Genomic DNA, 16,460 nt, shown 5'->3' with positions numbered 1-16,460 from the left:
CCCCCTGCGAAGTACTCTGCTCCCGCGAGGTCGACGGCGCCGGAAAGGGGCCGAGCCGTGGCGGACGCGGGAGGAGGCGATCGTGGCCGGCGGCGACTGCAAGAAGTGGGAGGGCGCCCCCTTCTTCTTCCTCTTCTTCGTCACCTCCCCACCATGGGGGCGGGGACATCTGCGGCGACCGGTCGACCTCCTTCTTTTTCGGCACCTCCCCATCTGTGACAGAGACATCGTTGTCGGCGGCGGCCACGAGAAGGGGAAGACCGCCCCTTCTTCCTCTTTTTCGGCACCTCCCCACCATGGGGGCGGTGGCATGGGGGGGGGGGTGGCAGGGGAATGGGCAGTGAGATGAGCGTTTGGAGAGGAAATTTTTTTAAAAAAAATAGGGGTATTTTGGTCAAAAATAGAGCTTTCCGACAAAGCTCAAAACAACGTTTTCGGAAAGCTCCAAAATGGAGTTTTTGCCAAAAAGCTTTTTTTAGCTTTCCGAAAAAGCTCAACAGCTTTTCGAAATTTTTACCAAATACCATTTTTCTATCTAAAAGTACTTTTGGAGGGCCAGAAAGTACTTTTCAGCCCTCCAAAAACTCCCCAAATGGAGCCTAACTTTCAAAGAATGGTTTGATCTAAAAAATTAAGAACTTTCAATGAATGATCATGACAGCAGGTGCCGATTGGAGTGAGTACAAAGATTCTTGCTAAACACTAATCATAAGCAAAATCAGAGCTGCTCACAAAAAGCTTAACTAATCCTAGGATAAGATCTGAATAATTGGCGATGTAACTCCAGGGACTCAACTATGGATGCAACTATGCGAGCGAACATCATCTGTGAATTAAGTGGCTGTCAAGCACTTGTGCTGTAGACACGAGTCAATTTACATGGATCGAGGCAAGCATATATGGTTGGCTGTTGGGCTAATGGGCTCAATCTATTCATCCTATGTAATCTAGTTTTGATTAATCGTTTTATTTTTTTAAAAAATAATAATTATCTTTAGATTATAGACAAAGTGCAGTTCAGATCCTGATTTTGCATATGTATTATCCAAGCTAGCTTGCTGCTATTTAAGTATGCCAATATATCGTTTGTTGCATTCAGAGATTTTTATTGTAAAATAAACTCGATTAAACATGGTTGAACCACCTCATCAGACTGAGATAATTGCTCTATGCCTCCTTCCCTTTCTTTTACTGGTTTTATAGCCTTTGCCACCTTGAATCGAGCTAGCAAATCATTGGATTTACGTCCGAAAGAGGGCATGCTTCTTATTCTTCTGAGCTCCACTGTTGTCGGGTTTGGTCGAGCCCCGCCACCTTCTGGGACCACTAAGAACATGTGGCCATTTATCGGTGGGATCGGCCACGATCTAGGCCGAGATTTATCATCCCTTGTTTCGCTTTCTTCCTCTCTCCTTCTTCCTTTCATTGGTTGGTCACCGTTGCCGATGATGACTGCGATTGGGAGCCGCCAGTAGCCGCCGCTTCCTTCAAGGGCTGGAACACCCTTGCTGCCTTGGTTCTGATTGAAGACGAAGGGGAAGATAACCTCCCCTCTTCGTGAAGAAGAGAAAAAAGGTTTCTCCATCTCTTCTCCTCTCTCTCTTCTTTCTCTCTCCTCTCTCCTCTCTCTTGGTTTTCTCTTATCCATTTCTCTCTTTTTGCATGGTTCTTTGGACCCAGCAGGAGGGTCTTAAATATTCTCTTTGTAGATCCAGGTTGACCCCAATAGAGGGTCCTAGACCAGTGTCACTGCGACCACCCGTCGCGCTAGCTTTACCCCGACCATTGTCGAGCATCGTTGGACTCTATCATCATAAATTTCTATTGTGCTACCTATACCATAGTTTAATTTTTGTTTCATGATTTGACTAGTTTGATTGGCCAGAGCGGACCAACCCGAATTATGGATGCTACTACCTAGTCGACCCTGTCCATCCTACATCCGACTATTGTCAGCTATCATTGGACCAACAATTGATAACCCCTGATCTATTATCTTTTTCTTGATTAGATATATATTTCTTGATCAGATGGATTGAGTTATATTGTGCTAACCAATTCAAACAATTGGGCATTCTCATCTAGTTAGCCTCGTATATTTTCCTATACGAATCTATTTTCATAATCAAGCTCTGGTTTTATATGGAGCTACAGTCATCTGCAAAGAAAGAAGCCCAACGAGATTCTACACTCTAGTTTCTAAATTGAGGTAAGGCCCTGGCCCTTTATTTTAATTAAAGGAGAATAGAGAATATGGATAATTCGAATATTAGAACTCTAAAATTAGGTAATTACTAAATAATTGATGCATTGATATGGCGAGTAATTGATAAGAGATAAGTTAATGTTATATTGATATTAAATTGACTGGACATGTTAGGTATGGATTGATAGCATTATAGCTGCGTTGGATTGCGATAGAGGTAAAAATTTCTATACTTGGTCACCATATATATATATATGTTTATTGGTTTGTACTACTGGATTTGTATTGTGAGATTTGGTTTAGCATATGATGATATGTTTCCGATATAAATATATTCATATGTTTATTATACGTATCAAATATTGAGAACAAGATTATGTAAAAAAGTTATCTTAAATTTGAGAGAAATTCATTGTATAAATAGTAACTGATAAAATAATATATAAATCGGACATAAGATATGATTTGGACTAATCTCGTTATGAGATAGCGCCCATAGGCTAATGCATGGAGATAGCCTCCACGAGCTTATATGTGGGATAGTCTCTACGGACTTAAGCATGGTATAACACCCATGGGCTAATGCATAAGGATAGCCTCTACGAACTTATGCACGGAATAGCCTCCACGAGCTAAAACATAGTATAGGACCCATGGGTTAATGCATGGGATAGCCTCCACAGGCTTACGTGTGGGATAGCGCCCATGGACTAACGCATGAGGATAGCCTCCACAGGCTTATGCATAGAATTTTGTCAGTTTTGGATTGAGTCATGATCTTGGTTAGTCCAAAGCTGAAAGTTAAACAATGAGAAATATAAAAATCAAGTTAATAAGAAATATATAAAATGATATAAGAAATTGTTGTTGAACAATTGATTACATTTGTGTGTGTGTGTATATATGCTTCTTTAAAAAAAGATGATAATGAGAACTTACGTACATGTTATTTTTATGAACTTTCTGAGTATTGATACAATATTCATTTTATCCGGTATTGCTAATAAATTGTTTTCTTATTCCTTATGGTATAATTGTTTGGGATTCTTACTGGGCTGTAAAGCTCATCATCTCCTTTTTCTTAAGTGACTTAATACTTGGCTATGGTTGAGATTATATAGGAAAGAGATAAATAGATAGAGTATCATTGATACTAGTTGGATAATTAAATTATGTAATTGGATCAGTTTTATTGTTTGTTATGAATTGAGATCATTATTATTCACGGATATCGAGGTTGTGATAAATTTTTTAGATCTAGCATATTCTCTAGCTCTGTCCTCGAGAGTGTGCGGCCATATTATGTGGTTGGACCCGGATGACGGGTTTGGGGCATGACAAACCTCCTTTAGACTTTTTTTTTTTATATATATATAATGATACAATGAACTTTTAACACGACTACTATTAATCATGCTTAGTGATGATCTTTTCCTACCTAAAAATGTTTATTTTTCCAAGTTTACAAATGCTAGCCAGCCCAAGCCACACCCAAAATTGGACCGCGGCAAGATTCCAGCCAAAAATGGTCCGCGGCAAGAAGCCCGCCTATTAATCCCAAGTTCGAAATAAAACAGAGTCTCTATCAGCCTCTAAAGAGCAGAAGCTCGACATGTGGACACACCACTTGGAGGTGCATTTCTACCGACGATGACAGGGATCGAGAAGATGACGAAAAGATTGGCAACGATGACGATAACGACGACGACACCTATCACATTGCTCCTACAAATATTCAAAGCAGCGAGTAGAAAGCTGCCCATTTGCTCAGGGGCCTAATCACCTTTATTATCCACAATCTTAGTGGATCGGTACCATCTTAATTTGTTAGATCAGTATCTTTAGCACTTATGTACAAGTTTGCGTCACGCTAGAGCACGGTGTACCTAAAATAAACAATAAACAAGAAAAAAATCAAAGAACATAAGAAAACCCTGGTTCAAAAGGCAATCATAGATTACCAAAAAGTGAGATATATCAATGTGTATGGTTATCTCTCCAAGGTTTCAATAACCTTATCCATAGTTAATCAAAGAACATAAGCTAGTCTTGGCTTTTTATTTTAATTTTTCTTTTTGGTTAGGAGGCGAGCCTCATGCATACTCTTGTCTCGGCTATAAAACAAGGATGACCTATTGATGCCATTTGGGAAGACTAGAGACATCCTTCATCCACGATTGATCAAAAAGGCTGGAGAGATGTCATTTTATATCCAAAGAAGATACTATGTTTTTCTTTTTTAACGAGATAGAAGACCGACGTGGATTTAAGGAAAAGAAAACCAAATGGTGGGACACCTAGGGACCTTTTTTTAATAAATGTCCTCTGCTCAAAAGGATTAACAAAGTGTTACGGTAGGATATTATAACGATGCGAGGAAAAGCTTGTTGAGCTTATCCTCTTTCGACTCACAATTTCTTATAGTGCACGGTTTGCACTGCAGAGTGCTATGCAGCACTCGATGGTTACTATTAAGAGATGGATGGCTATCAACAACAACGTACTATTTTCAGGCACGTAAGACCATCTTATTTGATAGCTATTCTTCTAATAACGACCATTAAGCACTGCGCAGCATGGGATCCTTGCTCTCCTCTCCCACTAGTATCAAGTGCAAAATCCCGATAAGAAGAGTTTGGGATGTGGGTTATGACATGGAGACTAACACTTAAAGCACTACCCTAAAAAAAAAAGACTGGCACTTGGACACGAGTGATGGTACCATAAAATTGGTCGATCTAATTTGGGAGAGTGACTTAACCAAATATGTAATTAAAAAAAAATGTTTGTAAATAAATATATAGCAAAGATAAATATAGTAATGGAAAGAAGTTTTATGTTGCATTGCTTTTTTTGGTATGGTATGTGGCGTTGCTTTAATATATAAGATCATATCATACATGAGGAGAAAAAAAATCTAAATGCCCATGGTATGTTGTCGAAAGTGGAGATCATGATCTACCACTATGTGGTAGCAGATATTTATTTTATCTACTGATTATATATAACAACTCTGAACTCTTACTCCTAAAAAATACAAAAAAAAAGGTTAAACAATATGAAAGCTTATCTAGTCTAGTGTTATTTATTGCTGCTTGTTTAGATAATACTAAAAAATTAAGTTGATAATATACTACATTTATTGATGATGAAACTATCCATCCATCCATCCATTCATTAATCTAGCAGCCAAAAACAGATTGATTGAACAAGATAAACCACATGTTCATTCATTCTATTTAATCACCCAGTGTTGATCATGGACGCATCAATAGTAACAAGTGATCAATTGTACCCTCAAGTCTCATGATTTAGAAGCTGCAATTGAATCATTTATACAAAACAATGTCATCTCTATCGATATTTCTTTTTCCTAAAACGACCAACATCTCTTACCTTTATTCATGCTTTGACCATCAAATTTGAGCCACAAGGTAATGCTGCTCAAAAGTTGTTCCCATTGGGCACTTGCTTTCTAACCTGCTTGCTTTTGGGGGCACCAGGCGACTCGATCATGGTGCAATTGAGTAGCAGTGTGCTGCGTCAACACTCCTCCACATTGGGGTAGAGGGGGCCCACGCCTTTCGTATCCTATCTTACATACATGTATGTATGTATGTATATGTGTATACATACATACATACATACATACATACATACATACATACATACATACATATATGTATGTATGTATGTATGTATGTATACACACATAGGAGAAAGAATGACCGTAGTATAATATTTGCTTGGCACCTTGGTTCTTACCAACAAATTGAATTAATTAAGGTTCTAAGCAGAAAAATCTTGGAAGCGAAGCTTGTACAATAGACTATAAGACTTTGTTATTAGACATGTCAATGTCTGGCCAATCATGGGATAAAAATGAAAAAAAAAAAGATATTTTTGTGTTTTGCCAAGAACTGACATAAAACAGTTTTTTTTTATGAAGATTTTTATTTTCAATTGCAAAAGTTGAGTTCATAAAAATATAATATATGGAGATCCTTCTCAGACTAATTTTCTTTAAAAAGCGGCCACATGGTGTCTCAACTTACTTGTGGAAGGCATCTTCTAACAAAAAATAGATATATAACTTCTCCTAATTGAATTTATTTGAAAATAAAAAGAATGAGACTATAAATTTATAATAATTAAAAAAATGTAAAGCCATGATATTATTTGATTATCTTATTATTTATCGAATAAAAAATATTTAGCTAAAAAAAAGATTTATATTTAAAACTATTATTGTTATGGTTACAAGAGGTGAATAAATATACCTATACATGATGATTTGCTTTGATTGCATCCCTTCAAGCTTGGTAGACAAGTTGTCTATCAAAATAGATCGATCTTCTGATATCATTTGTAACAATCAAAGAGTGATCTACCTTAAATGAGCTCATGTTGCAGTATTCTCTAGTTTATATGGGTTATTGGGTTTGAAATATTCTAATACCTCATCTAAAAAGACTAGCTAAAAGATGTTATTAGATTCTTTGACTCCATATAATACTAAAGATCTATTCAATATACAATTGATGTGGGACTAAACATATGCTTGCATGGCTCTTACGAAAAATACAAAATAAAAGCACAATGATCTAAGAATGGCATGATTACTTATCATAAGGAGTTTGTTTAAGTCTCTAATATTTGTCGTTGCAAAATAATTGTCAAATGATGGAGACAGGCACCAGATAAGATCGGGATCCCTGAGAAATGTAACACAGAGAAGTAACACCTCCACAGAGAGAACCTGAATCATGCTTCCTGCTACCCATTCCCTATCATGCAGTATACTGCAATCAATATAAATTGTTTCTATTAGCAAGGATTTTGGTACCACGGAGCCCTTGGCCAGGTGGCACTCCACCTCTGCCGGATATCCTAAAGCCAAATTAATCTTAAACAATATACATATACATATACATAGACATATACTATATATATATATATATATATATATATATATATATATGAGATAAATTTCTCTCTCATCAGTATGCTCCCCATGCTGCATTGCGTCAGAGAGGATATTGTTGGTGTTAAAAAGGCCACCATGATGCCAATGTCAGCTAATAAGACAAGATTTTTGAGAAGATCCATACATGCATGCATTTAGTTTCACGTCAATTTTTTGTTGGAGAATTTTTAAGTACTTATATAAGATCAAGAAATTCAAATAATACCTTTTCGTTAACTTTTTTTTTTAGGTAAAGCTATGGATCATTAGAAATGATATCAAAACGGACCAAGTTTATAGTCCATGTGGACTAGGAGATATTACAGCATGAGCTTATTTGATTTATCACAAATTAATCGTAGTATTTGTGATTGAAAATGTTTTTTCAATGTTTTTTCCTACAGATATTGAAGCACGCGCATGCTGAGCAATGTTTTTTCCAACATTGCTTGCACGAGTTACATCAAAAAAGAAAATGCACAAGGACTTACATCTCACATTTATTTTTTCCATGTCATGAACATCCTTTTGAATGCCCAGATGAAGTAAAATGGCAAAAGTTAGTGGAAGACGTTGTAATGTGTGTTTTGACGAAATGGAATTACCATTTTCAATGAACAAGCGGAGTCTTACAACCAAATTTGGCATATAGATTTGATGTAGAATTCCAAGGGAATATGGGTGGTCTCCATACGTCCTTACGTTGGACCTCATGAGAATATATACTATAAAGTTCGAACACTATCTGTACAAATCTTCAGTTGAGCGACGCAGATCGTTGGATGTCAGAGAACTTCTTAAGGGTCATCTGAGCTAGAGCTGGATTTGGAAACATCCATGAAGTATTTTGAAGTCAGGTAGAGTGATCCAGTTAGTGCATCCTTTACCTTCGTGGGTCATACACCTGAACAACTTTGCAAAGTGATCATGGATTCGCCACATAGAAGACAGCTCCAGGGTACTTTTGGAGGGTGCTTGCAGCCATCAGCAACATTTAGACCAGCAGGGCCACCAAGGTGGTCAATTGAGTCATCATATCTAGCTTTCCTTAGCTTTCTACAAAATGATCTTCGTAACGTCATCGCCGCTCAAATCGAATTAACTTGACTCGGAAGCCTTCGACATATTACTCGATTAGAAACATTTCAATCTAGATCGAAAGTTCGTGTAGTGTCACCCTCACATATCAATGGGTAAATCCTCTTACCTTTTTATAATATAATACGAGCAAACTCCACCTAACTCTACGCATTTATGTTATCAGTGGCTTTAGAATACTAGACATAGTTTTGGTTTTCCCTTCCACATATAATTTGGAGTTCTTAAGATCCCATGACATTAAAATTGAAATAATTTAGCTCATCTATTTCTACACAAATATCAGAGAAGTTAAAGTGCTAGTTACTATTTTAAAGTGCATAGGAATAAACAATACTGATCTACCTCAGCAGATCAACTGAATATGTTCTCTCACAAACACATGGCACATGAAATAGTTCCATAATTCAGCATGTATGATCATGCATTATGCTGCATATCCAGTTGTTATCATAACAAATATCTGTCATAGTTAGCTAACCAACAGGTGGATTAATGGTTGCAGAACCTCTAATGGAATCGTAATCAAATGGTTGTGATGGAGAGTCCAAATCTTATAGCTCATGCAAACCCAAAGGTAAGCTTGTGTGGCTTTTTTTTGTGGCTATTTATATATGCATGCTTGGTTGCAAGAAGTGGGCTACTTTCTCTAATTGTTGCCTTCTTTTCACTTTTAAATAGCCCATCACCTTCATACTTGCCTCTAAAAATCTCTGCAGCAGAGTTCTCCCTCCTATCCTCCACCTCTCCACATTCCATACCTTGAAAGTTCCATCCATGTACCCCCCTGAGGTTGCTGGCTTACAGTATAGAGGCCAGCTAGACTTTAAGAAAAGGTTCTTTGGAGCTTATGCAAGCCAAGTCCAAGCCATGGGTTCAGTAGATGGAGTTTCTTTGCCTTGTTCCGGCCCTTGTCACAACCCAACATCAGATGAGGCTGATGAGCACCGAGCAAGCCTTGAGGATGAGAGGAGGAGGAGGAGGATGATATCAAATAGAGAGTCAGCCCGGCGGTCACGCATGAGGAAGCAGAGTCTCCTGGATGAGCTGCGGTCACAGGTGGTATACCTCCGAGCCATGAACCGAAGGCTCATCGACGAGATCAACCATGTGTTGGAGGAGCAAGATCGGATCCTCCAGGAGAACGCCTGGCTCAGGGAGGAAGCATCTGATCTCCAGAAAAAGCTCCACGACATGCAAGTAGAGATCACGAGTGCTGCTCCAAGAGCTCCATATCAAGCATGAAAATTTGCTGGGATCTAGCACCCATCAGGGACATGATTCACCCAGTGAAATCTTTTTGCAGTGTTATTTCTTTCTCTCATTGTTCTTTATCTGTCTTCTGTTAGATGTGAACTTTACCAGTATGGCTGTGTCGATTTCACGCTCCTTATGATCCAATTGTAGCAGAAAGCTCTACTACTAGCTTCGCTACTCAGTTCAAGATTACAGAAGGGAGAAAGGAAGGAGATGAGTAAAAGCTCTGCATCAGATTCCGTGGTGTCTCGTTGAATCAAACTATGCTAAAATTCTGGTGTAATATAATATTAATTAAATATAAATCTACGTTATCCAACAAAACTAGCAAACTCGACGACCGAAAACCACTTGATGGTCTTTTTCATTGAATCTCTTTTGTAAGAAAATATAGTTTCTTGCCGTATAGCACTCGCAACAAACCTTCAATGTCAGTGAAAGAAATCGAAAAGACAAATTGTAGAACAGTGCCAGACTTACTAAATGATGCAAGCAGGTGAATTAGAACAGAGAGAGAGAGAGACAAATTGATCAATGTATTGCTCAAATTACAGATTATGAAATAGTAGCTCCAAAAGGAAAGGCCCCACAGCGCAAGGCAGCTAGTGGGAACTGGTGGTGGGGGTGGTTGTGGATCATATATCTACAAAAACAAGCCTTGCCATAGAAATCGAAAAAAAAGAAGCATATCGAAGAGGTTCTGCACGGAAAGAGGATAAAAACTTTTTCCAGCTTTTCTCAGGTGGCAATGCCTGCCCTGGTAAAGGTTAATGTGGGTGGACCTTGTCTACCCAGTTCCAGACGGCATCCAGCATAATTAACGCCATCGCTTTTATTCAAAAGACCATGTCTGACTGTCTCTCGAACGTCGAAAGAAATTCAAAGCTCCATTCCAAGTTTCTTTGTGAGTATCCGTGCGGGTGCGGCGCTTAAATCAGGAAGTATTTGAAGGTCCGTGCGGGCGTGTGTTTAGTCCCGCATTAGTTATTCGTTAGATAAATTTTGGGTACTTATACAGAATCAAAAAATCTAACTAATTGTCACGCCCCAAACCCATCACTCAGGTCGACCACGTGACACGGCCACATAATCCCTTAAGTAAAACCCTAGAGATCATGTAAGGTCTAAAAAGGTACAATATTCACAAAAATACCAAAACTTAACGATTAATGTATTTAAATCAAACCAACTAAAATGTACTGATTGATTACACAATAAATTAACTTCTAACTATCTAGCAGTCTGATTCCAGATCGATCTCACTTCTCGTCCCACCCGACGGATTCTACAAATCCAGTGCCTCTGAAAAAGAAAGTAAGTGTAGTATGAGCTTTTCCAGCCCAGTAAGAATCCCAATAGCCGCACCAGTCATAATAAGAAAATAATTAGAGCAACAAATAGTGTTATGTCATCATTCGAAAAGCTCAATAAACGACAAGTATATATAAACGAGTACATAAATATAAATTCTTTTTACACATTATGTTATCCACTTTTGTATTAATCTGATTTCCAAGTTTCAAAGTTTTTCACTTCTGGCTTTGGACTAACCAAGATCATGACCCAGTCCAAGACTGCACAAATCCCACGCATAAGCTCGTGGCAGCTATCCCACGCGTAAGCCTGTGGAGGCTATCATATGCATAAGCTCATAGAGGCTATCCCACGCGTAAGCCCATGGAGGCTATCCTACGCATAAGCTCGTAGAGGCTATCCCACGCGTAAGCCTCACGCATTAGCTCGTGGCAGCTATCCTACGCATAAGCTCGTAGAAGCTATCTCATGACAAGGCTAGTCCAATCCATTTTACATGTCTAATTTTACATGTTTAATCAAATTTCCATCACATCACATATTTTCATGTATTCTCAAAAATATGATAATTCTTTCCAATTTAATTATTTCAATATTTTCATAATAAATAAAATGCACACCTCATATGTGTCATACAAGCTCATAAAATTAATAACAACATTTGGATAAAATATATCCAACGATAAATCCAATACATGCATAAATAGAGGTGCTCAGATGTAAGGATTCTTACCGAAATTTGTAGACTGACTCAAACACGGATCCAAATCACAACTTACGAGCTGGGGTGCTGAGTTCCCTGATCAAAACCTCCTGGCACCGTTGACTCTTCCCCTACAATATCAATTATAAATCACAAACTAAATTATTTAATATTTAAATATTCTAAACCATAATCTACATCTACTATGGGGCCCATCACCAGATCCCCAAATATCTTAATCCCTCTAGTTCTAGGGGCAAACGGGGTGGCCCGACTCCCACCCTTGTACCACCGGCCTATGTTGTCGCCAGCCATGGCCACTACCATGCCCTCCCGGTGAAGAGACCAAGAGAAAGGAAGATCCCTCTCTCTTCATGGTTGGGAGTACATCTCCCTCCCTCAAATCTCTTTGGTCCAAGGGTAATAGCCATGGTGGTTGTGCCCTCTCCTTCCCCAACCCGAGAACACCACAACCACCACTAGCCAAACCATCGCCGGACGCCACTGTTGCAGTCGCCGGCGATGGTGGCCGGCCAAGAGAAGGAGGGAAGAAGAGATCTCTTCTTCTTCTTCTTCTTTCCCCAAGAACCGGAAGAACTCCTTCCCCCCATCCACCATCATCGACAGAAGGCCATCATGATGGTGGCTCGGCCCCCACCCGACGGCAACCATTGTGGCCCTCTACTCACATTCGTCGCCGCCGGTGGCCAACCGACGAGTGGAAGAGGAGAAGAGGATGGGATCACGAGGAAGAAGACCTCGATCCACCACTCTCCATCTTCAATTAATCCTAGAAATCCCTCACCAATCCCCTCATAGTCCCGATCAACCCCCAACTGCCATGAATCTCGGCCAACCCGGTGGCCAGCGGCGGCAAGATCCGGAAGAGAGAAGCCAAAACAGGGGTACCCTGTTTCGGACTCTTCTCCGATGATTTCACCAGCCAAAACCCAGCCATCACAACCCAAAATCTAGCAAATGAAGAATAAGGAGGTGAGCCATGGTTACCTCAGTCCGATGGGGTAGCTCCGGCAACCTTTTCGGCGAGAAATAGGAGGAGGAATCCCTAAGCAACCTCGGATCAAAACCTATGGATCCAAGACAGCTTCACCAAATTTGTGGGGAAGGTCTTTGCTGAAGGGAAGAGGGGCTTTATGGCTTCCTCAACCACCGGCCGGATCTTGGAACCGCCCCTCCCCGACGCGCGGTCTCCTCCGGCGAGTCACCTTCCCCCGCCTTCGGCTCCCCCTGTCACTCCCTTTTCCACAATCGTGCCCAGGGCACGATTGTAAATGGAGATGGGCCAGGCCTCTTCAAGCCGGCCTATCAATCCCATTTTTTTTTCCTGGTCCTCACATTCTCCCCTCCTAAAAACAATTTCGTCCATAAAATTAACGTACCTGGGATACCAAAGAGTTGAGGGTGTTTGGCTTTTATTTCTTCCTCGAGCTCCCAAGTGGCCTCTCTTTCTGAGTGATTGCTCCATTGCACCTTTACATAAGGAATGGTCCGGCGTTGCAACACTTGATCCTTTCTATCCACAATCCGTACCGTATACTCTTCATAGGTCAGGTCCTCACGCAGACATACATGCTCAAAATCTACCACATGGTTCGGGTCCGGAACATATTTTCTCAGCATTAAAACATGGAATACCTTATGTACACCTGATAAAGCTGGTGGTAGAGCCAAAAGATATGCCACTTCTCCGATTCTATCAAGGATCTCGAACGGACCAACATACCTAGGGCTCAATTTGCCTCGAACCCCAAATCTCATCTCACATTTAGTCGGAGATACCTTCAAGAAAACATGATCACCAACCTGGAACTCCAGTTCTCTTCTCCTATTGTCAGCATAACTCTTTTATCTACTCTGAGCTATAAGGAGCCGTTCTCTGATCACCATTATCTTATCCACAGTTTGCTGTACTATCTCTGGACCCAATAATTTTCTTTCTCTCACATCATCCCAACAAATTGGAGATCGGCATACAATGCCTCAAAAGGAGCTATCTGAATACTGGCCTGATAACTATTATTGTAGGCAAACTCAGCCAGCGACAAATGACTATCCCATGCACCGCCCAAATCCATGACACAAGCCCTTAACATATCTTCCAAGATCTGAATAGTGCACTCCGACTGTCTATCAGTTTGTGGATGAAAAGCTGTACTGAAGTCCAGTCTTATACCAAGGGCTTTATGAAGGCTCTTCCAAAACTGTGACACAAATCTAGTATCTCTATCAGACACAATTGAAACTGGAATCCCGTGCAACCTCACAATTTGCTCTATGTACAAACTTGCCAATTTCTCCAGAGAAAAGCCAACTCTAAAAGGCAAGAAATATGCTGACTTGGTCAGTCGGTCAACAATCACCCACACTGCATCATTACCCCGAGGGGTCTTAGGCAAAGCAGTCACAAAATCCATCGTGATATGCTCCCACTTCTACTGAGGAATGAGAAGAGACTGTAATGGTCCAGCAAGCCTTTGATGCTCAGCTTTCACTTGTTGACACACTAAGCACTGTGCAACATACTGAGCTATATCTCGCTTCATGCCACTCCACCAAAAATTTTTCTTCAAATTTTGGTATATTTTAGTACCTCTTGGATGCACTGTATAAGCTGAGATATGGGTCTCATCAAGAATCTCTTTCTTCATTTCTGGTACTTTCGGCACACATACCCTGTTTCCGAATCTTAAAGAGCCATCTTCATGCACTCGGAATTTTGACTGCACACCTGACTCTACTGTTTCTCTGATCTTCTGTAACTCTAGGTCCTCTCTCTAAGACATCTTAATCTTTTCAATCAGAGCAGGTTGCACTGTGAGGGTAGCCAATTGTACCTTAGGATCATGCAGTCGTACCTCGATCCCAGATCTTTCCAAATCTAATAAAATATGCTTCTACGTAGTGATTAATGCTGCCAGCTCACTTGAGGATTTTCTGCTCAAAGCATCAGCCACTACGTTTTCTTTCCCCGGATGGTAATTGATAGTCTAGTTATAATCCTTCAGTAGTTCTAGCTATCTTCTTTGCCTCAAATTGAACTCCTTCTGTGTGAAGATATATTTCAAACTCTTATGGTCTGTGAAAACCTCACAGTGTTCTCCATACAAGTAATGCCTCCATATTTTCAGAGCAAAAACTACCGCTGCCAACTCCAAATCATGTGTAGGGTAATTCTGTTCATATGACTTTAACTGTCTAGAGGCATAAGCTATCACCTTCCCGTTCTACATCAGAACACACCCAAGTCCTTTACGAGATGCATCACTGTAGATAGTGAAACCTTCTATTCCAGATGGAATAGCTAACACTGGGGCTATCACCAGACGCTTTTTCAGCGCTTGAAAACTCTGTTCACAGTCATCTGTCCATTCAAACTTTACTCGCTTCTAAGTCAAACGACTTAAAGGCATGGCAATATGGGAGAATCCCTCAACAAATCTTCTGTAATATCCAGTCAATCCTAAGAAGCTGCGCACTTCAGTTATATTGGTAGGTCTACTCCACCCAACTACTGCCTCCACTTTCATTGGGTCAACAGAGACACCTTCCTTGGAGATTATGTGCCCGAGAAAGAAAATACTATCCAACCAGAACTCACACTTTGATAGCTTAGCATAAAGCTTCTTTTCTCTAAGAGTTTGCAATACTACCCTTAGATGTTCTTCATGTTCCTGTGAGCTCTTTGAATACACCAAAATGTCATCAATGAACACTACCACAAACTGATCCAGATAAGGTTTGATATCCGATTCATAAGATCCATGAAGGCAGCCGGTGCATTTATCAAACCAAAAGGCATGACCAAAAATTCATAATGTCCATATCTGGTCCTGAAAGATGTCTTGGGCACATCCTCCGCCTTTATTTTCAATTGGTAATGGCCGGAACGAAGATCAATCTTCGAGAAAACCTGAGCCCCTTGCAGCTGATCAAATAAGTCATCAATTCTTGGTAGTGGGTATTTATTTCATAATGTCATCCTGTTTAATTCTCGGTAGTCTATACAGAGCCGGAGACTACCTTCTTTCTTTTTCACAAATAATACATGAGCGCCTCAGGGAGAAACACTAGGCCTAATAAAATCTTTATCCAGTAACTCATGTAGTTGTGCCTTCAACCCTTTCAATTCAACTGGAGCCATTCGATATGGAGCTTTTGAAATTGGACCAGTGCCAGGAATCAAGTCGATGAAGAACTCAATCTTCCTATCAGGGGGTAATTCTGGCAATTCATCTGGAAACACATCTGGAAGTTCTGTCACCACAGGGATATCCTCTAACTTGGGCTCCTTTTTCTGGGTGTCTAACACAGCAGCTAAGAATCCTTCACAACCTTTTGCAAGAAGCTTTCTGGCCTGTACAGCTGAGATTAACTTCATTTAATGAGATGACTTGCTACCCACCAAACCAAACACTGGCTGCCAGGGATCTGAAACTTGATCGTTTTCTCAAAACAATCAACAGTAGCATGGTATGCTGCCAACCAGTCCATTCTAAGGATCGAATCAAAATCATTCATTTCTAAGACCAGCAAGTCTACATTCATTTCCCTATTCTCGATGCCCAAAATACAGTTCTTGCAAACTGAATTAACTAATATAACATCTCTACTTGGCGTTGAGGCACAGAGATCAACTTCTAATGGCACAGGTGACATTTCATTATTCTTTCTAACAAAATTGGCCGATATGAAAGAGTGGGTAGCACCAGAGTCAAATAAAACATTCACATCATAAGACAATAACCTAATAATTCTTGTAAATATAGTCACAAGGCATCTAATCACAATCTTTAACCATACATGCACAAACATATATAACCTAACAAAATTTATGACATGCTAAACAAGAGAGTGATAGGAATGGATTTATTACCTGTCACCACTGAATTAGAAGT

At 39.9% G+C, this 16,460-nt stretch overlaps 1 protein-coding gene across 1 annotated transcript; it reads left to right on the top strand.

The window, feature by feature from the left end:
• Positions 1–8,966: 8,966 nt before the first annotated feature.
• LOC103712740 (basic leucine zipper 43-like) lies at positions 8,967–9,570 on the top strand. The gene has a single exon (XM_008799348.3). The coding sequence runs from the start codon at positions 9,048–9,050 to the stop codon at positions 9,513–9,515; it is 468 nt and encodes a 155-aa protein (XP_008797570.3). The 5' UTR covers positions 8,967–9,047; the 3' UTR covers positions 9,516–9,570.
• The last annotated feature ends 6,890 nt before the right edge of the window (positions 9,571–16,460 follow it).

Source organism: Phoenix dactylifera, unplaced genomic scaffold, assembly GCF_009389715.1.
Source record: "Phoenix dactylifera cultivar Barhee BC4 unplaced genomic scaffold, palm_55x_up_171113_PBpolish2nd_filt_p 001475F, whole genome shotgun sequence".
Classification (NCBI taxonomy): Eukaryota; Viridiplantae; Streptophyta; class Magnoliopsida; order Arecales; family Arecaceae; genus Phoenix; species Phoenix dactylifera.
The sequence above is the reverse complement of the archived record's forward strand: the minus strand, read 5'-3'. Positions and strand labels throughout refer to the sequence as shown.

Excerpts from the sequence above, each read along its gene's own strand:
- LOC103712740 (XM_008799348.3), top strand. The coding sequence starts at position 9,048 with ATGTACCCCCCTGAGGTTGCTGGCTTACAGTATAGAGGCCAGCTAGAC.